The sequence below is a fragment of the Heptranchias perlo genome, chromosome 24 (genome assembly GCF_035084215.1).
Source record: "Heptranchias perlo isolate sHepPer1 chromosome 24, sHepPer1.hap1, whole genome shotgun sequence".
NCBI lineage: Eukaryota > Metazoa > Chordata > Chondrichthyes > Hexanchiformes > Hexanchidae > Heptranchias > Heptranchias perlo.
The window spans coordinates 32,522,602-32,546,257 of record NC_090348.1 but is presented as its reverse complement, the minus strand read 5'-3'; the positions used below and the strand labels follow the sequence as shown (position 1 = coordinate 32,546,257).

At 41.5% G+C, this 23,656-nt stretch overlaps 1 protein-coding gene across 2 annotated transcripts in view; it reads left to right on the top strand.

The window, feature by feature from the left end:
• Positions 1–23,656, top strand: part of sema3ab (sema domain, immunoglobulin domain (Ig), short basic domain, secreted, (semaphorin) 3Ab) — a 310,018-nt gene that overhangs the window by 199,021 nt on the left and 87,341 nt on the right. For both annotated transcript variants that reach the window (XM_068005023.1, XM_068005024.1), the window contains exon 4: positions 252–314. In XM_068005023.1, coding sequence (XP_067861124.1) covers positions 252–314 — 63 coding nt within the window. The remainder of the gene's footprint in view (positions 1–251; positions 315–23,656) is intronic.

The window sequence follows — 23,656 nt, the reverse complement described above, 5'->3', positions numbered from 1 at the left end:
TCAGAAGGATCCTCAAAACCTACCTCTTCAACCGTGCCTTTGGTCATCGCTGTAACCTTTCTCTCATTTCCTGCTGAGTGTCTTTTGGTCACTTGTAAAGCTCCTTGGGTTGTTTCTTATATGAAAAGCCCTATATCATTTTAAATTTTATTGTAATTAATTTCTGGGTAAGTAGTATAGGAACTAAATTGAAAACTGTCAACATTATATGAAGAAAAGAAATCGTACTTATTTTCTGGTTGACTTTTCAGATTGTGTGGCCTCCAACACCTACCAGGAGAGATGAATGCAAATGGGCAGGAAAGGATCTTGCGGTAAGAATTACATTGTCCTAATATTATAGTTTAGCATCAGTACACGTGAATTAATTCAGTCAGTAAATGTGATTCAGTGCATGTGGGCAACACTGCTCACTTTGATGTTGAGATCCTGATTCAGGAGGTGCAACAAAGGTGGATGGTGCTATTTGGACTGAAGGCTACCCTCCACCAAAAACACAGGAGCAAGCTGTGTGGTGGGAAATCACTGACTGAGTCATTGCAGTTACCCAGAGCCCTTGCACCTAACTGACCAAGTGTGAGAGAGGTTTGCTAATATTCCTTGTGGAACCCATCAAGCATTGGCATAAACATAAGTTGTCAGGATCTCCCTCAACCTCTGTACGGTACTAATTAAAGCATTGTACACAACCACTGTCCTTTTACAGACACTCTTTCATTGTTCAAAGGGTAGACAGTGCACTGTTTCTTGCAGGTACAGGTCACAGACATTGAACAGCTAACAGGTTCTCAGGTTTTCAGGCCGAAGCAGTCCTCTGGAGCCTCACCCACATCTGCAAGATTAGACATGGAACCAAATTTTAATATTAATGAGATGGTAATGAAGACCTCACATGATTGTAATGAGGTCTCACTTTTCCATGAATCAGGCACATAACCGGCCTTCAGCTGCTATCAGCAAGGTTGTTATATGTTTATAAAAAATGGGCTTAGAATTTTGCTCATGTCGCACATGAAGGAAATCTTCCCCTAGAAAGACTGCAGTGACAGCTAACGAGCTTGTTCTTCCCACCCCTCGCTATAAATATTATAGTTGAAAGTGAGGCATGGCTTACCTCCTGTTACAATTACCCATCTGTTACAATTTGCTCAAATGACACTGGGAATGATTTTAGATTTTGACCTTAAGATGGGATCCAATATTAAAAACTGATTTCTTTGAAGTCATAGTGAAAAGAATAGTATAAGTTTCTGTCTGCAAATTATTATAATATTTTGATACAACATCTTTTAATTTATGCTATGTTATGACCTGCATTACAAACATGCACTTCAGTACCTCAGCTAAAGTGTCCAAATATTTGCATGGAAGGTTTTGCGAGCAAGGATAATTCTCATCATATAAAATGAAGTAATGATTACCTGGAGACACCTACTATAAAATTTGTTTGTAGAAATCTAATACTGTATGTCAGTAAATTGGTTTAAACTTGAAGAACGAATTAGCCCTTAAGCATTTTATAAAACAGCACAAGTTCTGAGAACTGCAAGTTTAGTGAGATATATGCTCAGGACAGCCCAGTGGCTGTAGCTGTAGAGCCTTGGGATGAAAACCCTGAGGACAGACATTTGAATCTGAGCCTCAGCTGTCACTGAAACACACTTACTTTCACTAAGCAAACTTTGCCAGATCTTTACTGGATAACTGGAGAAAGCTGTGTGGAGTAGTGGAGTCTTTCGTGAGGAGGAAAAGTGGCTGTCTAGCCTTATCTCTCAGAAGCACACCTGTTAACTGACAGTATTGATGACAGTGGAGGAGTCAACAGCTCAGATGATTCTGTCCTTCTGGCTGAAAGAGGAAGATGCAAGCAGACATTCTGTCTCTCAGTCAGCATGTGTGTGTCACATGATATAACTCCTGACTCTTGGTCACACTTACCACATATCATAGATGAATGCCTTACAAAGCAGCTTCGCCGATGTCAAGGGTCGTAGATAAGAACTACTGCCATATGGAGTTGCACTTATTTTTATGTCTTAAGGAACAGTTTCAACTATTTGGACTTGGACACTTTGAGAATCTCATACTGACAATCAGAGAAGTTGGCATTGATATACATATCAATAGGAGACAACAATAGGGGATCGAAAAGAACGAAAACAAAAAACAAAAATAAAATCAGATATGTGATTTACTGCTGCAGTGGCAATCATGAAAAATTTGAAGAGATTTTGAACATTTCATAATCAGTGTTGTATCAAGTTGGATATCGACCAATTTTGCTCCATTTTCCAGAGTAAACCACATTGTGCAGATCTCCATTTATTGCTGAGTGCCTAATTTAGCTGCTGGAGTGATCATTTTGTTTAGGGGGCCGGATGGCCTACTCCTACTTCTATTTCTTACGCTCTATTCCACTATGATTAATTTGCAGTCACTATTTTGTGTGGTGAGAATTATAGTCTGTAAAACATGGTTCCACTAGAGTTATAATGGATCAGTAGTTCTGTTTATTTATTCCTCGATTGTCTGCCAGCATTATTAGTATTAACTCCAGGATGAGCCACCAATGAAGGAATGTTCCATTCACTTTTAGTGCCTTTGATATCAAGCTTAAAATCAGAATCATTGACATTTGAAAAGAAACATCATTTGTCAAAATTCTACTGTTTATTTTCTTCCTACAATCCATTAGCATTGACTCACTGAACCACATTTTGACACCTATCTCAAGTGTGGGACTATAGAAGTACTTGAATAATGTTGGAAAGCAATTTAGCTAAATCTGACTCGCGTAGAAAAGTAATGGTGAAAGCCCAGCGGAACAAAACATTACTGCACTAAAAACAGAAAGTGGTCTGACGGGATTCAAAAAAGCAAAAAGAGCTTAACATTTTGTCAGAATTGATGAACTGATTCAGATTCTGATTTTAGGCAGAGCTGACGAAGGATCTCCACCTGAAACATAAGCCTGTCTTATTCACTTTCAAATGTTGATTGAGCTGCATTTACAGCATATTTTGTTTCATTACACATTTCCAATATTCACATTTTTTTTCTTTAACCTTAAGTACTGCATGTGTGCGCAACCCAAAACCTCAGAGAAAAAATGAATTTAATGTCCTTAATCACTACGATTCTGACTCCCGAACACTTTGCTGAAGGCAAAGAAATTTAGCTTTGATCTTAAAATATGATCCGAAGAGGAGGAGATATTCTTCAGTGTATTAGATTTATTGACTTCCTGCTATGCTTAATGGTTGCAATTTTTTTCTAATGACTAGAGGTGAAAGTTGTGCAGCATAACAAATACCAACACCACACGAGAGAGAATGGTGATGCAGAGCAGGTCATATTGGCAGAGTACTAACTCTAGAAATGACTGTTCACAATATTATTGGGCAAGTGCTTAAGTGCTTGACATCGTATTCCTACCAATTTTAATACAGATGCCCATTTAAAATGAATGCATATGGATGTATTAAATGTTTGCTAATTTTGCATATGGTAATTTCTATGCTATTATTTGTTGTAGAGATACATCAGAAACACTTCCACCTGAAATGGGTATGACATCAGTAGAGCAGCTGTGCCGTTTGGCTGTCGTTGCCAGCGTGAGGCCTGAGCTATTTTGAGGCCCGGGCCTCAGTTAAATGCCAGTAGGGAGCTGGAGGCACCAGCCGAGTGCCCCACTGCAGCTCACTGGTTATACGATGGCAGGGAATTGGCTGGCTCCCACACCGTGCCTGTTGGCAGTTCGGGTCTGAGGGAAGAGTCAATCCCAGGAACGGGTGGCCTCAAGCAGGCCAACAGTGGGCTGGAGTTATATTGTGGGCCCAGAAAAAAATTAAAGTTTCCTGGGCCGTTTTTCTGAGCAGCCTCCATTGGCCCCTTTAAGGACTGCTGGTTATGTTGCTCCTGGTACAAATGGGCAGAGCAGGCATGCTACTCACCCACTGAAAACTGGTCTGGAGCTAAAGTCGGACATCATGACATGGTTTGAAGCAGTGAGCTTTTTGGACAGGATGGCCTTTTCTTGTAAAAAACTTTCCTAGATTAAAAGTTTTTACTGTCCACCCATCCGACAAATGGTGGAGGTGAGAGGCAGTTTGCGAATGCCAACCGCCACAAGGAGGTCAATGATTTACAATGCTACTTGGAAAGGAAGGTGAAGAGGGGTGCACTAGTGTTTATTTTTAAGTATGCCAGAATTTGTTTTGGCACGAAGTAAAGGTGAGTATTATAAACCACTTCAAGAGTCTCCTCAAACCTGTGCCAAAATAAATTCTGGCATTATTAAATATAAAAAAACTCAGCTCTTTGCTGATCTCACCCTTACAGCCATCAGACAGTGAAGGCTTTCATCCCATCAGTGCAGACTCGATCCAAACCCAGACCTCGGAAGTGAAATGAGAATGTTGTGATCCAGTATATCATCTAATCCCTCCAATTTACATCAGATTTTGTCAGTAGTTGATTCCTTTTGCACATAACTCTGATTACTTATAGTTTTTGTCCAACGTAACCAAATTATATTAGAGACCCAAGAAGTCAAAACCTTAATGTATACAGAGAAAACTATTTAATATTTGAAACATTAAAGGTTTTCGATCTTCAAGAATATACAAATATATGATTGTAGGAACATCTGTGTGATGGACACATCCATCCTGATCTTAACTGTCTCTACATCATTTATTTTATTTTATCAGGACCTTCTAATTTGCCAGTATTTAAAATTGTCCTCTGAATCTGGCTTCCGGGAGGGAGAAAATGTCATCTCTCTGGTTGACATCGAACTCCAGAGAGTTGGGAGGAACCTGTATCTGTAAACAGTCCTTCATCGGATTGTGATTGTTTTACCAGTTACGGAAAAGTTAATATATGTAAGGTTGCTACTGTGAGAAGGGATGCTGCCATTATTCTTAATGGCTGAACTAGCAAAATAAATGAGCGTAGAACTCCCTATTTTTCTTGGACCAGAAGTCAAGTGTAGTGGCAGCAAAGGGACTGGAAGTTTGGGTGGAATCTGTCTCCACCACGTTACCGCCCATTGAGAGCTGCACCAGCAAATTTTAATGGGAGAAGGGGATGGGTGCTTCTTCTGTCTGTCCGCCCCCATTCCAATGTCAGGTTGGGGATATATCTGGGGGAGGGGGAGGGTGTACCTGGGATCTCTTGGAATTTCCACCAGATACACACATTCTGTAGCCAGCAGTACCTACACCTGCAGAGAGCAGGTATATGTGCCATTGTGCCCCTCATATGGAGCACACAGTGGTAGATTTGAATGGCAATTGATCTTATAGGGGTCAATTTCCATTAAAATTGGGGACCCACCATTGACGGAGATGCATAGAGGAAGTCAATTGTGGTTTAACTCTTCAGTCTGACCAACCTTTGGCCTGTTTAATGGATTAACTCTGACATTATTGCAGCTCCACAGGATATGAACCCTGTAGTGCCACAACAGGTCTGGAAGCTTGCCCCTAATATGGTAATAACCCCATCTAAGGGGATTTGGGCAGGATCAATGGGGACAAAGCGGTGAGCATAATCATGCTGCCGGTTTTTCTATCCCATGTAGTTTTTCAAAACCTAGCGAGGTGTGCATTGTGTCAGAATGAGCACCCACTGGTTATAACATGCATATGGTTGTTTAGGACTAAGCCATTTGTGTTGTTCAATAAGTATTAGAAGATGCAAAGCCAACCAAGTTTTTACAACTGTTTATCATTGGTCACTGGCCTGTCAATGGCCTATTTCTTACTTTCTGTAGCTTTAAGGCTTTGAAATCTATTTTTGATTGACATTTTGATAATTGTAAAGGTACTTTTTTCATCTGCCTTTTGTATCATCCTGACTTCAAGGGAAGAGAATGAAAACTTCAGGCAAACAGAGATTTTCCTATCTCACTGTTCCGCTACGTGTCGTGGGTGCTCCGTGAGAGCTCCATGTAAAGTATTTTATTATGGGATAAAAATGAAGCTTTTCCTTATGGACATACGTGTGACATAAATGAAGCATGCTTTGCCTAAATTAGCTGCCACGTTTCTCAAATTACAACAGTGACTACACTTCTAATGTACTTCATTGGCTGTGAGACACTTTGGGACATGCTGAGCTCATGAAAGGCATTATAAAAATGTAAATTCTTTCTTTCTTTGCTACTATTTGCCAATTCTATTAATGTTTAATAAATTTGTTTGGCTGTTCAAGCCTAAGAAAAAGTCTAGTGTAATGTCATCCTGCTGCTTTCTGAAAACCAGGAGGATCCCTTAAAGACACCAATAGCTGAAGTAATCTGATAACTACCATGCTGAATGAGAGTTCAGTCCCAAGTAAAGTTTCTCATCATGAACATATGGTCCAAAGTTACTGTGAGAACTGTTAAAACATTAAGAGCTTTTATTTTTTAGAAGCAGATACTATAAATTAAGTGAAGTCTTGTAGTTAAATCCAAATCTACAGGCATGGAAAATTACCTGCATAATTCCTTAATCATGTGCTATTCATGTCTCCCAACATTTCTTGAGGAGGATAACGGACAGCGAGGATAGCTCTTTGTTGACTGAGGTTTCCATATTGTTTTGAATATTCTTCATACAATATTAACCTCGATTATAACCCCTCCCCCGCTGACTCCCCACCATCCTGGGCCCCGGGAGAGTCGGGTGGGGGGGGTGTTAAGATATCAGGATCGAGCTACCCGACCCCATTCCCGCCCGTTTAAAATTTAACAAAGACAAATCAGACCATTGACGAGGCTCCCACAAAAGGCAGGTGGGGACCTAATTAATATTTCAAAGTCGTGTCCTGGTAACATCATCGGCGCCATGACTTAATTTAAACTGTAAGTGAGGGGGAGGCCCGAGCTGTCGGCTGCTCGGCAGCGGTTCCAAGGCAGGAGGTGCTGACTGGCCATGGTAACTGCTAAAGATCTGCTCCTTTTATCACTCCTTGTGGGCCAGGAGGAGCAGGAGTGCTCCCCCCAGGCCTCACAGGGAAGCCTTCGGCCTCCCCCAGCCTGGATGGTGGCCCCGATGTTCACTCTCCACCACCCGCCCCGATTGTGGCCCCATTATCTTCTCTCCACCCCCTCCTTTCGATGGCGGCCCTGATGTCTGCTCTTGCCCCGCCCTTCCGATGGTGGCCCGGAGCTTCCATACTGTACTCACTTGTTTGTGCTCCCACCCAACAGCCAGACTGTCAATTTAGATTATTTAATGAGGCCCTGCGAATCACGTCCCTGGCCTTGTTAGGTGTCCCTCGCTCTACTGCACCCTCCACCGCCTCCCCATTAATATCGGGGACAATGTTCTAACCAGATTACTGGTGGAGAATCTCTCTTTGTGTCTACGCAAATGTCAAGTGGCTCTTTTCTGGATTGTGATGCTTATTGGCATTTATTGTGGCAGGATGTCTTCATTTATCAGTGGAAACATTTTTCCATCAGTCCAATTTTTTACATTCTGGTGGTGAATGATTGAGCGGAGAATGCTAGGTGGATTTGTTGTCTCATAAAACCAGCAAATGCTTTTTTGTCTGCAATGTGGATGTTAATCACTCTTAGCGTGAATCAAACTCTTGATACTGTCATGTAGCACTATGTCTCCATCCCTATTCAATCAACTCCAAAAAACAGAATAATGAACATCCGGATGTTTGTTCAACCTGCTGCTTACTCAATGAAATATTAATACTGATTCTTATGTTGACTCAAGGAAACATTAACTTAAAATGATGCTGCTTTTCTGGGTATGTACTGAAGGCTGAGGGAGTGCTGCACTGTCAGAGGTGGTGTCTTTCAGATGGGACGTTAAACCAGGGTCCCATATGCCCTCTCAGGTGGACGTAAAATATGCCAAGGCATGATTTTGAAGAACAGCAGGGAAGTTCTCCCCTGTGTCCTGGGGAGAACATCTACATTTCACCGCGATTCCAGGGAGGGAAGAGCAAACAAAGTTACTTGCACCTTAAGCAAATTTTATGAAGTTGTAAAGAAAGCAGCTCACACTGCTGCCATCGAAGCAGAGTTGGCTGCCAACTTGGCTCTGGGGCCACTGCACAGAGCCGTAGGAGTGCTGAGGCACATTCCCAGGAAAGTGGCCTTGGCTCCATGGGAGAGGCCCCTGCTGAACGCTCTCAGGAAGTGCTCCCTGAAAACCCATGGGGGTTCCGCACTCCTGCGAAGTGCCCTTATACTCCTTCTTTTCCCAGCTGCCCCAGCTCTCTCCTGTCTTCTTGGCTACTCCCCCTCATCCTCCAGCCCCAAAAGCAGATCTACCAGGCCACCCATGACTGCAGTGAAACTGTTTTGAAGGCAGACAAAAGCAGTCCAGCACCAGCAAAAGGCTGTTAGCAGAAGTCAGAAATCAGTTGTAGAAGCAGGAAATAGGCCAAAAAAGGGCCAGAAGTTAATCAGCAAATTAAAAAGACAAACTAGCAACTAACCTGCATGTCGCGGATGAGCCCTTTCAATAGCTCTGCTGAAGGGTCCTTGCTGCCTGTTAGCACCACAAATTGATAAGCAAGTTTATCACGTGGCCAGAAAAGGTCCAATAAACATCGGACACTTACTTCAATATTTTAATCAGCCTTTTTAATATTTCCGGCACGTGCCTTGGATGCGGACGGAGGAGTCCAATCCAATATGGCAGGCAGTGGACTCGCAGCGCGGAATGAGGCTGCACAGGCTGTCCACCATACCGGACCCTTAGGCGCCTGTAAAACAGATGCAGAACAAATAAATTTCCAGGCCCATATCTCTTGGTAAGGCCTGGCCACAGACTGACCCGGCAGAGATCTAACTACAAAGGTTGTGTCAAGAGTCTCTCTTATTAAGAAATTAAATGGCACTACCTGGGCCTTGAGTACCCTTACTCTCCATATCACAGCTCTTGGTTGTATATGCACCAACAGAATAAGAAAGAAAGACATAGCCTCATTCACAACCACAGGATGTCTCATAGCGCTTTATAGACAATGAAGTATTTTTGAAGTGTAGTCACTGTTGTAATGTAGGAAATGTGGCAGCCAATTTGCACACAGCAAATATCAGCAATATGATAATGACCATATAATCTGTTTGTGATGTTTTAGTGTTGAAGAATAAATGTTAGCCAGGACACAGGGGAGAACTTCCCTGCTGTTCTTCAAAATCATGCCTTGGCATATTTTACGTCCACCTGAGAGGGCATATGGGACCCTGGTTTAACGTCCCATCTGAAAGACACCACCTCTGACAGTGCAGCACTCCCTCAGCACTGATTTTATGCTCAAGTCTCTGGAGTGGGATTTGAACTACTACCTTCTAACTCAAAGGCGAGTGTGCTATCACTAAGCCACGACTGTCCCACATGGAATAAGATTCATTACACAAGAACGATTCATGTACCAAATAATTCACGGCCTCCGCATCATTTGCGCCCTCTTCTCAACCCATTGAATCCCTGATATTCACAGTCTGCTTGATCTATTTTCTCTGTATATAAAATATTTTGCGATTGGCGCTCCTTTTTTTGCAGTGGAATCTTTGTGAATTGTGCTTACCTAAAGGATACAGTGCTGTTGGTCCCAGTAAACTTTTAAAAGATGCTGGATGGAGGCACAATGACTTGAAGATTCACAGTAGTGTTATTGATGGAATAAAATTACATTACATAAAATTACATAGAGTCTATGTAACAGGCCATTCAGCCCAACAGGTTTATGCCTGCATTTATGTTCCACATGCAATTCCTCCCACCCCTTTTCATCTAAACCTACCAGCATATCCTTCTATTCCTTTCTCCCTTATGTGTTTATCTAGCTTCCCTTTAAATGCGTAGTTTGCTTTAATACCTCAGTTCAATGAATTAATTACACAACAGTACTCATTAACCTATAATGGAATGAGCTAATAAGAGGTTTGTAATAGATCAACCAGGATGATTTATTTTTAACTTAAGACCACCATGCATTGTATGACAAGTTCAGTAGGGTATTAAGGAGATTATGTCAAATGAGACAAAATCACCCGATTAAACAGTTTGCAAACACTCTTGACTTGAAACTTCATGGCTCAATAAACTGAAGTAATAAATTGACCATAAGCAAGGTGATGAGATATGAAATTGCCCATCCCACGTTTTGACAGAGGAATCTTCATGTGGAACACTTACACACTTAGAGCTTCATTGCATTTCAAAAGTCATTGTATAAATTTGTAAAGCATGTTTGCTTTGCTTTATGGGCTGTAAAATGAATCCCTTACAAATCTTGTGGAGATCCTCTTGTGAATGCTAAACATTGAGCAGGGATATTGGTAAGTCCTATGAATTTTTGATCTGCTGAGCATAGCTCTGATGAGTTTAGCTAGGATGACTGATTTGCTGCCTGTTCATGTGCTTCCCACCTGCTTTGTGGATTAACCTTGTGAGAACTTGTGAGGCATCACTTTATGTTCCACGAATCAAAGAAAAATTCTGCTCTGCACCCTTTTATTGGATATATAGATTTCAGCTGAAGCATACTATAATAATGATTTATACTGCACGTGCAGTTTGCCTACTGGGTTGTGTGACCTGTGGGCTATAGAGCTCATGCCACTATTGAAGCCCTGCTGCTTGGCACCAAGGTTCACTCTTCTCCAGGGTATGCTCTGTCTCCCTCATCATTTACTCCCACAGCTTTGATGTGTGCTGTGATTGCATTCGGGTCACTGGACTAAATGGGAGAGAATTTCCGCGGGGATCTCCCAATCTCCTCCCGTAACTTCGGCAGATGATGTGGAAATCCTGGGGAAATGACGTAAGCGGCCTCTTTTTATCATTTGCACCATTTCCCTGCAGCTTCTGCCAGCCTCCTGCCAGAGAATCCCCACAGAGATTCCAGGTGAATGTCTTTTACTTCATCAGTCTTGAGGACGACTCAAAGTTACTTAATCGTGCTCAGTGGAGCAGTGAAAGGAAACAGCATGCTGGTGCTTCAAGTGCTGCACCACGGAGTGATATAACAGGTTCCTGCTGGTCATCAGCAAAGAATGAATTTCCAATCCTGCCAAACCCCCAAGAAACCAGATGCTAGCCCACAGAGTGGGAGGGAAAATTAAAGAGTGAGTCACTCTTATTTACCACTCAGCAGATAGTGACATAGCATGGGTGTGCAGTAAATCTGGAACAAGTTGACAGACAATACTTTGTGCCATACACTCTTGGGATCACCTACCTAGTACTACATGGTACTTTTGGATAGTCTTACCTTGCCAGCTTCCTTATAACATGCATCTTCTACATCTGTTTCTAAGTTCTGCAGATACTATACAGTATAAGTCTGGCTGCCATCTCTTACCAGGCATGATGCATTGACATCTTGTGTGGAAAAGCAAATAGGACAATCCTTCTTGCACCAAGTTCACTTTGCCATCTATCAAACAGAATGTTATGCCAGTCCAGCAGTTGCCCAAACTTTCTATTTTGTTGGCTTTGCCTTCTATTGTTTCTCGCCTGCCATTTCTCTCCCTTCTATGTGGAAAGGCTGACAACATTCAAACATTACTTTGAACATTTGTAAAAGCTTTAGTAATTTTTTGCTCTCTGATTTGCCCATTTACATTTTACAACCAGAGGGCAACCATAGAATTTCAAAGCACAGAAGGAGGCCATTCAGCTCATCATGTCCGCACTGGCTTTTTGCAAGAACAATCCAAAACTGATTCCACTGACCTACTGTCTATCTGTAACACTGTATTTTCCTCTACTTCCTTTAAGTGGGCTCATATCTTTCAATTTTCTTCCAGTATCCCATTTCTCTATCAATCGCATTCCCTGCATCTGAGCCAATGTATTCAAGGAGCATATCACTCATTGTGCATCATGTACAGGATGCAATGTGATGAGGTTCTGCTAGAAGTGCAACAGAACCGGATAATTAGCCCGTTCTTCAAACTTATCACACCACTTACCCCATCAAATATTGTTTTAAAACTGACACATGTCTGAATCAATGTTTGGTATGTGATATATTTCAAATTCATGTGAAGAATGGGGAATCCCTCAGAAATTTCAGCTAAAGGGTATTGATAAATAATAGTAGACTCCGAATGCTATTGAGTCTATAATCACAATGTGTGTCCCAAACTTCAGTATTGCTCATTGTTTGTATTTAGGTTTACTGATTTTAATCAGTATTAAAATGCTTAAAATAGCTTTCACTCCATCATCACTGATTTATGTTTTCCCAGATAAGCAACCTTTAAAATAAAGTGCTCAACTTTTTTGGTCTTTTTTAATGTGGATAAAAATGATGTGAAGCAGTCAAAAAGTATACAGAGTTTTCTTGAGAGGTCAACTGCTTAACTACTCAGCCAGGTGGAAGTACTGCACTGTGAGAGGAAGCCACATCTTAGAGACTGTTTAAGAAGTGGATTAACCAGGAAACTAGCCATTACAGCAGAATTTCAGAAATGCTAGAATGCTACAAATTGATTACGACTGCGCAGTTATAAAAATAACTCTTAATTATTTGAGATCCAACTCTAGTTCTTAACAAAATGGATTTTGTTTCCCGAATGTTTCCATGGTACATTGGCTCCTATTTTTGCTTATTTTTTTTATTTTCCACTACTCCCCATGAGCATAAATAATGCATCCGAATATAGTGTAAACTTTTATGAAAATGGGGCTTTTAATATCTTGTCATCAACACACTATTCACTCAGTAATTTTATAGAGAGATAGATTGTTACTTAACCCACTTCTAAAATGTTCAACAGTATAACGATTAAATGAAATGGCTGAACTTATTGGCAGCAAAAATCAAAGTACCACAAATTCAGGAAATCTGGAACAAAAAACGAAAATGCTGGAAACAGTTTCGATGGAAAGTCCATACCTGAAATGTTAACTTGTCAATTTTTGTCTGATAACACTTCTGTGAAATGCATTGGGATGTTTCCTACATTAAAGGTGCTATATAAATGCAAGTTGTTGTTGTCTGTTCTCTCCACAGATGCTGCCTGACCTGCTGAGTGTTTGCAGCATTTTTGTTTTAAACCTAATGGCAGGTTCTGTACCAGCTTTCCCTTCTTCTAACTTATGGACATTGGTGATAGCCTATTCCACTTCAATTCAATTTTTCCTATCTGCCTAAAATTCTTAATGAAACTACCAGTAGAATCAATTCACATGTCAATCTGGTACAAAAGCTACATTTTTGGCTTTTATGCAGGTATCAAAAGACACACGCCCATGTTAACAGGTGATTAAAAAACTGTTTAACCGCAGGATTTCCTTACTTTGGTCAAATTACAGCGATTGATTACAAATATTCATTGCGCCTTTTCCTCTCGTCCATTTGATACCACTCAACATCTATTTCCCAGACTGAGCAAAATATGTCATTAACACTCATTCCACGGATCAAATACACAGATGGAAAAAATTATAAATTCTTTAATAAATACAGAAACAAAAGAAATAATTCAACTGTTGGAATGAAATAGGCTTTTTTCCCAAATGAACTTTTTGTAGCTTAGCTGTGCCAAACACTCAATCCTCTTTCAAATATAAAAATAGTAAATACTAGAAGAGCACAGCAGGTCAATTAGCATCTGCAAGAGAAAATAGGTTAATGCTTGAAGTGGCACTTTCCACTGTTTCTAATGAAGGGTCCCACACATGTGTTAACCTTTCTTCCTCTTTCAGATGTGAGTGGCCTGCTGTGTGTTCCCAATACTTGCTGTTTTTAATTCAGATTTCCAGCATTTGTTGTTTTCCTTTTTGTCATCATATTTCTTTCTGTGTTCATTTTCTTCTTTAAAAATAGTAACTTCCATGCTTTCGAATGCAGCCAGGTTTGTTGCTAATGGTTGATCATCTGTAAGCTATCAAACTTTGACATTTGAAGGTACCTAGAACTATTGTGAATGCTGTTTATTGTGGTAGTGGACTGCAGCTCCATCATCACAAGATAACTATAGATGAGAAGGGTCAAGCAATCCATTTAGCACATTCTTCCATAGAAATCTATGTTCCTACCATTATAGCATCCAACAGCCTCTTGAATGATCTCAGCATTTTTATCTCTCTACTACCCTACCGAGAAGGCCATTTCAGGTATTAATCACTCTGAATGAAGAAGTGATTCCTGACATCAGTCCTCAACTTGTCTTGTACCAATTTATACCCATTCCCCCTTGGACCACAGTCAAAATTTAACTCGAAATATTGCAAACTGCTTCAAATTTATCTTTTCTATTTCACAGTAACTTACATATCTCTATAAAGTCCCCGCTCATAGTTGCCTCCTTTTAAACCTGAAGAGTCTTTCCAGCCTTTCCTCATAAACCAGTCCATTGAAACCAAAGATTAGCCTCATGCCGCTTTCTCTGCACTGTTTCCCTGGCTTGAACATTTCACCATTGGCTAGAACTTTGTCCCTTGTATAATGACCTTCAAATTTGGAATTACCATTATTTGCTGAATCGGGAGGTTGTTAGGGGACATATAAATCCAATACAAAGGTTTGGCTTGCCTAATGTAACTGCAGAAGAGATTCTGTGACTATTGGTCTCGACAACCATCAGGGTCAATTTTGTGAGGCATTTGCCATTCTCACAGTGTCTCTGGCTACACCTTGTCATGCCAACTAAAATATAAAAGCACACACAGAGAAGGGCTGTGGCATAGGACCATGACATTTTAAATACCTTGATCGGATCATCCCTCAATCTTCTATACTCGAGGGAATACAAGCCAAGTTTATGCAACCTTTCCTCATTTAACCCTCAATAAGCCACCGGTATCTTTCTTGTGAACTTGCGTTACACCCCTCCAAGGCCAGTATATCCTTCCTGTGGTGCAGTGTCCAAAATTGAACAGAATACTGCAGATGGAGTCTGACCAAGGCTCTATACAACTGAAGCATAACTTCCTTCCCTTTGTATTCCAGCCCCCTTTTTTTTTATTCGTTCATGGGATGTAGGCGTTGCTGGCAAGGCCAGCATTTATTGCCCATCCCTAATTGCCCTTGAGAAGGTGGTGGTGAGCCGCCTCCTTGAACCGCTGCAGTCCGTGTGGTGAAGGTTCTCCCACAGTGCTGTTAGGAAGGGAGTTCCAGGATTTTGACCCAGCGATGATGAAGGAACGGCAATATATTTCCAAGCCGGGATGGTGTGTGACTTGGAGGGGAACGTACAGGTGGTGGTGTTCGCATGTGCCTGCTGCTGTTGTCCTTCTAGGTGATAGAGGTCGCGGGTTTGGGAGGTGCTGTCTAAGAAGCCTTGGAGAGTTGCTGCAGTGCATCCTGTGGAAGGTGCACACTGCAGACACAGTGCGCCGGTGGTGAAAGGAGTGAATGTTTAGGGTGGTGGAAGGGGTGCCAATCAAGCAGGCTGCTTTGTCCTGGATGGTGTCGAGCTTCTTGAGTGTTGTTGGAGCTGCACTCATCCAGGCAAGTGGAGAGTATTCCATCATACTCCTGACTTGTGCCTTGTAGATAGTGGAAAGGCTTTGGGGAGTCAGGAGGTGAGTCACTCGCTGCAGAATACCCAGCCTCTGACCTGCTCTTGTAGCCACAGTATTTATATGGCTGGTCCAGTTCAGTTTCTGGTCAATGGTGACCCGCAGGATGTTGATGGTGGGGTATTCGGCGATGGTAATGCCGTTGAATGTCAAGGGGAGGTGGTTAGACACTCTCTTGTTGGAGATGGTCATTGCCTGGCACTTGTCTGGCACAAATGTTACTTGCCACTTATCAGCCCAAGCCTGGATGTTGTCCAGGTCTTGCTGCATGCGGGCACGGGCTGCTTCATTATCTGAAGGGTTGCGAGTAGAACTGAACACTGTGCAATCATCAGCGTACATCCCCATTTCTGACCTTATGATGGAGGGAAGGTCATTGATGAAGCAGCTGAAGATGGTTGGGCCTAGGTCACTGCCCTGAGGAACTCCTGCAGCAATATCTTGGGGCTGAGATGATTGGCCTCCAACAACCACTACCATCTTCCTTTGTGCTAGGTATGACTCCAGCCACTGGAGAGTTTTCCCCCTGATTCCCATTGACTTCAATTTTACTAGGGCTCCTTGGTGCCACACTCGGTCAAATGCTGCCTTGATGTCAAGGGCAGTCACTCTCACCTCACCTCTGGAATTCAGCTCTTTTGTCCATGTTTGAACCAAGGCTGTAATGAAGTCTGGAGCCGAGTGGTCCTGGCGGAACCCAAACTGAGCATCGGTGAGCAGGTTATTGGTGAGTAAGTGCCGCCTGATAGCACTGTCGACGACACCTTCCATTACCTTGCTGATGATTGAGAGTAGACTGATGGGACGGTAACTGGCCGGATTGGATTTATCCTGCTTTTTGTGGACAGGACATACCTGGGCAATTTTCCACATTGTCGGGTAGATGCCAGTGTTGTAGCTGTACTGAACAGCTTGGCTTGAGGCGCAGCTAGTTCTGGAGCACAAGTCTTTAGCACTATAGCCGGGATGTTGTTGGGGCCCATAGCCTTTGCTGTATCCAGTGCACTCAGCCGTTTCTTGATATCACATGGAGTGAGTCGAATAGGCTGAAGACTGGCTTCTGTGATGGTAGGGATATCGGGAGGAGGCTGAGATGGATCATCCACTCGGCACTTCTGGTTGAAGATGGTTGCAAACGCTTGAGAAAAAGACCAACATTCCATTAGCCTTTTTGATTGCTTTTTGTATCTGTCTACTAGCTTTTAACGATTTGTGTACTTGGACTCGCAAATCTCTCTGCTCCTCTACAGTTCCTAATTCATCACCGTTTAGAAAATATTCCAATTTATCTTTCTTGGGTCCAAAGTGGATGACCTCAGACTTGCCCACATTGAACTCCCTTTGCAACTTCCTGCTCCCATCTGCACAACTTACTGCCCCTCCTAACTTAGTGTCATCTGCAAACTTGGATATACAACTCTCTATTTCTTCATCCAAGTCATTACTAAATATGGTGAAAAGTTGAGACCCCAGAACAGATCCCTGGGGAATGACACTTGTCACATCCTGCCTATCAGAGTATGTATCCTTTATCCCCACTCTCTGTCTCCTACCTCCCAACTAATTTCCAACCCAAGTCAAAAGACTACCTCCAATTCCATGCACTCTCATTTTTGCTAATAATCTCTTGTGTGGAACCTTATCAAATGCCTTCTGGAAGTCCATGTAGATCACATCCATAGATATTCCCTTATCTACCTTATTACTGACTTCCTCAAAAAATTCAAATGGATTAGTCAGACATGATTAACCCTTAACAAAGCCATGCTGACTCTCTGATCAGCTCATATTTATTCAAGTCCTCAATCACTCTATCCCTAATGACAGATTCTAGTAGCTTCCCTACAACTGACATTAAACTGACAGGCCTGTAGTTAGCTGATTTCCACACATCTTAAATAATGGAATGGCATTAGGAAATTGCCAATCTAATGACATAATTCCCAAATCAAGAGAGCTTTGAAAGATTATGACTAATGCTTGTGCAGTTTCCTCACCTACTTCTTTTAATACCCTGGGTGGAAATCATCAGATCCTATAGATTTATCTATCTTAAGTCCCATTATTTTCTCCATTACCATTTTTTTAAACTTATACTGAATCCAATAAGTTCCTCCTCTTAATTTACTTTTAGGTTGACTGCAGAGTGTTGATGCCATGGGCTAGAACCTTAGACTGCTGCTTCATTAACGTGCTGTCCACTCCTCCACATGTTGTGGTAGCTCCCTGTCACACAGTCCATTACATTGAGAAATTGATGGTGTGCAGAAAGCATTTTTCTTTTAAAGGCTGGGCCCCTAAATTTTGCATCTCTGTACACTTCATCAGAACTAAGACCTGAGCCTGCCTCCCAGCGAGCTGTTTTCTATGCTTTCCTTTCCAGTTGTATCTGCTCCTGCTCTGTGCTCTGTGAATCATCCTGTGCAGATGCCACTAACTCACTATCCAAACCTGCCCACTTGCATATTTCTCTACTGGTGCTTGGAAGGGTAAGAATGAGTGACGGTGCATCTTTGGGAGGGTGGTCCTCTGCTGTCAGTGTGGTTGCAGGGCTAAGTCATCTGAAGGACCTAGAAAAAGGGCAGAGAAAAAATAACTTGCATTTATATAGGGCCTTTCACAACCTCAGGACATCCCAAAGCACTTTACAGCCAATTGAGTACTTTTGAAGTGTAGTCACTGTTGTAATGTATGGAAATGCAGCAGCCAATTTGCAAATAGCAAGATCCCACAAACAGCAAGGCGATAAATGATCAAGTAATCTATTTTAGGTGTTGGTTGAGGGATAAATATTGGCCTGGACACTGGGAAAGCTGCCCTATTCTTCTTAAAATAGTGCCATGGGATCTTTTACATTCACTTGAGAGGGGCAGAAGGGGCCTTGGTATAATGTTTCATCCAAAAGACTGAACCTCTGACAGTGCAGCACTCCTTCAGTACTGCACTGAAGTGTCAGACTGGATTATGTACTCAAGTCTCTGCAGTGGGACTTGAACCCACAACCTTCTCACTTGGAGGCAAGTGTTCTACCACTGAGCCAAGTCTGACACCTGACAGAAGGGCAAGGGTTAGCACCGTAATGATAAGGGTAAGCAGTAGCAGATGAGTGGCAGAGCAATGCAGCTCCAGACGGTCATGCTATGTGTGTGAGTTGGAGAGTTAAGTGGAAAGAAAAAATGTCCAAACAGCCTGTTTGCATGATGTCCAGCCTCACCAATCCTAATACTGCATGGCCTCCTATGCCAATTGTTGATGGCGGCATCCTCCATTGGAGTCAAAGTTTGCAACTTAGTGGGACCTCCTCCTGTTCTTATGGTCTCCTTCTGATTGTGTGCTAGCTTATTCTGCAAGAAGAGTGGAAGTGAGTTAATGTTTGCTCAGTTGAGGGGTGAGGCCCTTAGCATAGTGTGCATGCTGAGAGGAAGAAGCAGCAGATGTAAGGAAGAGGGGGAAGTTGTAAGTAGCATGTGTTGAGAGTGTGAGTGCAAGCAGAAGGAGATATAATGAAGTGTCCTTTTGTGATTGGAGAAGAGGCTTTTGAAGCATGGGAGGGAAGGATTGCTAGTGCTGGGCTAAAGTCTGGTGATGCAGGTCTATCTAGAGAGTAATAGAACTGTGAAGAGGAGTCTTCCCTTGTCAATGCTGGTAAAGCCATTACATTTCTTGCTGCACTGCAGCCAGGTCCTAGGAACTATGCTGGTGGCATTGACCTGTCCCAGCCACTTCTCTCCATTGCTGCTGGCTAATTTTCTGTGGCCTCTGTTGCCCATCTGAAGGAAAGATGACCTCCTTCCTGGTTCTCACTTGTTCTATGAGGACTTCCACATCCCTGTCTGAAAATCAGGGTGCTCAGGCCATTATCCTTCTGCCCGCTGTCCACTCAAGACCACTCAAAACTCCACTTCCCCTTTAAGGAGTGGCAGGCCCACTGGATTTGCTGCCCTCCAAAATGGTAAGCTGCCTACAACAAAAATCGATCGGACCCCCTTGACGATGTCATTGGGCGGGTGACTGGGCAAGCGGACACCCAACCCGATCTGAGCCACAAACAAAAATTGGCCCCACATTTTTCAGATGAATCGGCAAACCTGGGTGATGCAAACCACATTCATTATTACGTTCAATTATTATATTCTAACTACAATGGGGATTTACTTTGCAGATGGTATTGATAACATAAAAAAATGAAGCAAATCAAGTGGTTGAAATGTGATACTTCTACTGTCGGCTTCATCTGTAGTTTACTTGAAGCAAACAGATTTTAAGATGGGTTTATCCACTTCGTTTCAGATTGATTAAGATAAACATATAGTAAATTATCATTTCATTCCAGGATTTCAAAACAGAATTTAAATTTACTTTCCCTGCAAAATGAATCAATGGTTAAATCCAGCTGCTTTCATACTTATCCAGATGGCTTTATTCTCTTCCAATTTGCTTCTGTGTAAAACATGTTTATACAGATGTATTCTTGTTTTTATAACTGGGCAGGAAAGCTTGTACGACACTGCTTAATCAGTGTTACAGATCTTAAACGTTTGCCTGGGGATTAGCTTGAGTGTTACCTCATAAGACTGTTCGTGTGGGCTGTCAATAGACCTCATGATTTAAGTAAATCCTTTTCTAGCCAAAGCATTCCAATTATCATTAAGAAAACTTCCTTGACATTTTATTAAGTGTTACAGGAAATGTTTGGTATCTGCAAACTGCTCCTTCAATAGAAATAAATTCATTGCTGCCTTATTTTACAAAGAAATCCAGCATAGTAAGTGAAAAAAATGTTCAGGGAAATGTAGCGATGACACTCTTTAAGACTAATCAAACGAATGAGCAAAGGAACCTATGGCGTTGGTTCAGAGCTAATACTAGTGATTATACTTTGTAAAAGGAAAGGGAGTTAAAAGTACAGAGTCTCTGTGTGAAGGAATTCTGGAGGATTCAGTTCCAATCTACTATTTTCATTGTGGAGGCGTCAAGTTGGAAGCTACGACAGCTTTGCACTGCACCAGATGTAATGCTGGCTGGTACACGAATGTTTTCATCAGTTTTCATATTTTTAGCTTGTTTTTTAAAAATATAACACAAAAGCAATAAATGATGATATGATCACCTTACTGATCCTGATTCTGCACCCCCCCACCCCCCTCTGTTTATAAATGTGGTAATTGTTGGGGTGACTGCACCATTTTAGTATTTGAAATACTTTAAACATTTTTAATATTCAAATAGCTTTGTAATGTCAAATGGCTTTCTGCTAATGTTGTGCTGTGGGATATTGCCTACATAATAACAGTCATTACACTCCAAAAAGTAGTTCATTGTCTGAAGCGGTTTCAGATGTTGCAATGATCTGACAAGACCCTATCAAATGCAACAAATGTAATATTTTAATGGGGTGGCCAACTTTAGTTCTTCAACTAATCCCTTTGAGAGCTAGCCACGAACACTATCTTGGTACACGCATGGTCCCCATATTATTTAACAATTATGGGTGTAGATGTAATTCATGTATTTGTTGCGCTTCATTTGTCCTCTGATTTAGGATTCCTGTTTGTAGAAATGACAACAATCCAGACTGCACAGTTTTAGAGCAGATTGCAGCCTCTCTTTATGTATGCATAATTGCTCATGACAAAAGCCATGGCAATTAGATCTGAATCATGCTGGTGTGGTGGCATTTGAAAATCATACTAAATCATGGTGGTTGCCCATTCTGATATTAAGTAGAGCAGAAACAAAAATGAATATTTTGAAATATTGTAATTCTTGATTCTGTATTGATATGGTTTGATTCCCACTGAGCATCTATTCATATAACAGACATTGATTCATTGGTGAGGGTTTAGGAGAAAGCAATAACAATGATCTCAGGACTTAGTGTTCGAAGTTATCAGGAGAGACTCACGGCACCAACCTCGTTTTAATTGGAGGAAAGAAGATTGTTGGGAAAATGTGGATGTAGATGTAAATTCTTTGATGAATACTCTGAGCACAGAAGTTAAGGGCACAGGTTTAAAATGAACAAGTTTAAATCATTCTACAAATTGAAAGTTTTTCTTGTCCACAGAACAATGGATATATGGAACAGGCTCAAAGCAAAATGGAGCTAGATAGATATCTGAATGGGAACAGGCTTGGGAGTTATAGTGATAGGTATGGACTGAGATGATCAGACACTACACAAAGCACAGTGCTGCTGAGGTTGGCATTTTGAGGGTGAGGGGGTTTCATTTATGGCTAGCAGGGTTTGAAGATGTGAGACTGAATACTCTGGAATTTTCCTCGATATCTTTTGTGAATCAGGAGTATTTATGCAACATTTTCCCTCAGGATAGTACATGGGTGGAATAGGGTCTATGATCAGGTACATAATACATCATTTGTAGAAGGAGCAGGATTAACGAGCTGAACAGCCTTTTTGTCCTCCATACTTTATTACGTACTACCAATGCCGTACTGAGGGAGCCCTGCACTATCGGAGGTGCCGTCTTTCAAATGAGATGTTAAACCAAGGCCCTGTCTGCTCTCTCAGGTAGACGTAAAAGATCTCATGGCACTATTTCGAAGAAGGGCAGGGGAGTTCTCCCCGGTGTCCTGGCCAACATTTATCCCTCAACCAACACCACTAAAACAGATTATCGGGTAATTATTACATTACTATTTGTGGAACCTTGCTGTGCACAAATTGGCTGCCGCGTTTCCTACATTACAACAGTGACTACACTTCATAAAGTTCTTCATTGATTGTAAAGGAGTTTGGCATGTCCTGAGGTCATGAAAGGTGCTATATAAATGCATGTCTTTCTTTATTTCTTTCTTTCTAACAGAGAAGAGAATACTGTACCGTGGATAATATTTAACAAAGCAATGGATAACTGGGAGAGCATTATGTAACAATACACAACCAAGTGGTTCTGATTAGGACTGTTCAGTTCTGTTTAGCTAATAAATGTTTCTACTGTAATTGTAACAGTCATTTAAACATTTGAACCTTTGTAACCTCCTTGTCACTGGTTCTGATGGAAACTCAGCAAGAGATCATCAATAAAGTATGCTTGGAAAAGTTACCCATGTGATAATTTAAGCTGTCAGTTATATGTATTTATTTTTAAAGCCCTTGTGCCTACAGTAAATAAAAATCTGACTAGAAAAGGACGAAAATTTCAGGTGAGATTATTCTGTGATATGGCCACACTCCCACAGGGGTATTGGTGGCATTTTGCTGACTTTAAGCGTTTACTGCTTGAATCAGCCTATGAAATATCGGTAGCTCAATGCTTCAGCAGTTTCTAATCATCACCTGGATCAGCCAATTGTCCCAATGCCTTGGATGCCCTCTACGTTATTTGTTATTTTATAATAGAATACGCAACCATGCAAAACGTAAGAAAAATAATAATTGATTTTTTTTAAATAGCCTCTGCAAATACATTTATAGCATGAACCTCTACCTTTTATCAATAATGTTGTGTTTTTTCTACTAAATATATTGCTGTGACGTTAGTTTAACACTTAATAAGCCGATGCCATTTTGAGCTTGTTGAAGTTCTGTATGAAATTTTGCCATTCTCTTCCTTCAGTATAAATCATGCTGCTGACACCTCACCACTGCTGTTCTGGTTCAGTCTAAGAGGCAGCAGTGATCATCGCAGCATTATTGCATCAAATTCGTGATCGCCATTTATTTTATAGGGAGCAGAGCTACGATAATTAAATCCTCATTGTCTCAAAGGGGATAATGGCGGAGCAGCATAGAAGTTCCCAGGAAATTTTGGTGTGGTGTAAGTAATGGTCTGAGTCACTTATTCCATCATTTCCTGGAGAATCTCCACTATAGTAATGGCGTACAGTGTAGCTGTGCCATTAGTACGGTGCAAGTTTTCAGGAAATTTCAGGCCATTGTGTAAGTAATCTATCAGCTGACTGGAGGCTAGGCCATGTACAAAAGTTATTCCGGGTCTGAAGAATGATTTTGCATCAGCTCAGCCTCACCCTCGAATTAAATCCCAGGTGGCTATATAATTGATGCAATTATTTTTTCTTGCACGTAAATAGTTCACTTTTCCAATTCCAAAGTTCTGGAGTAGGAGAGGGTTAATCTGTGTAAATAACAGTTCCAAGCCAGCCAGACCAAGCCAGTTAGATTTTTTCTC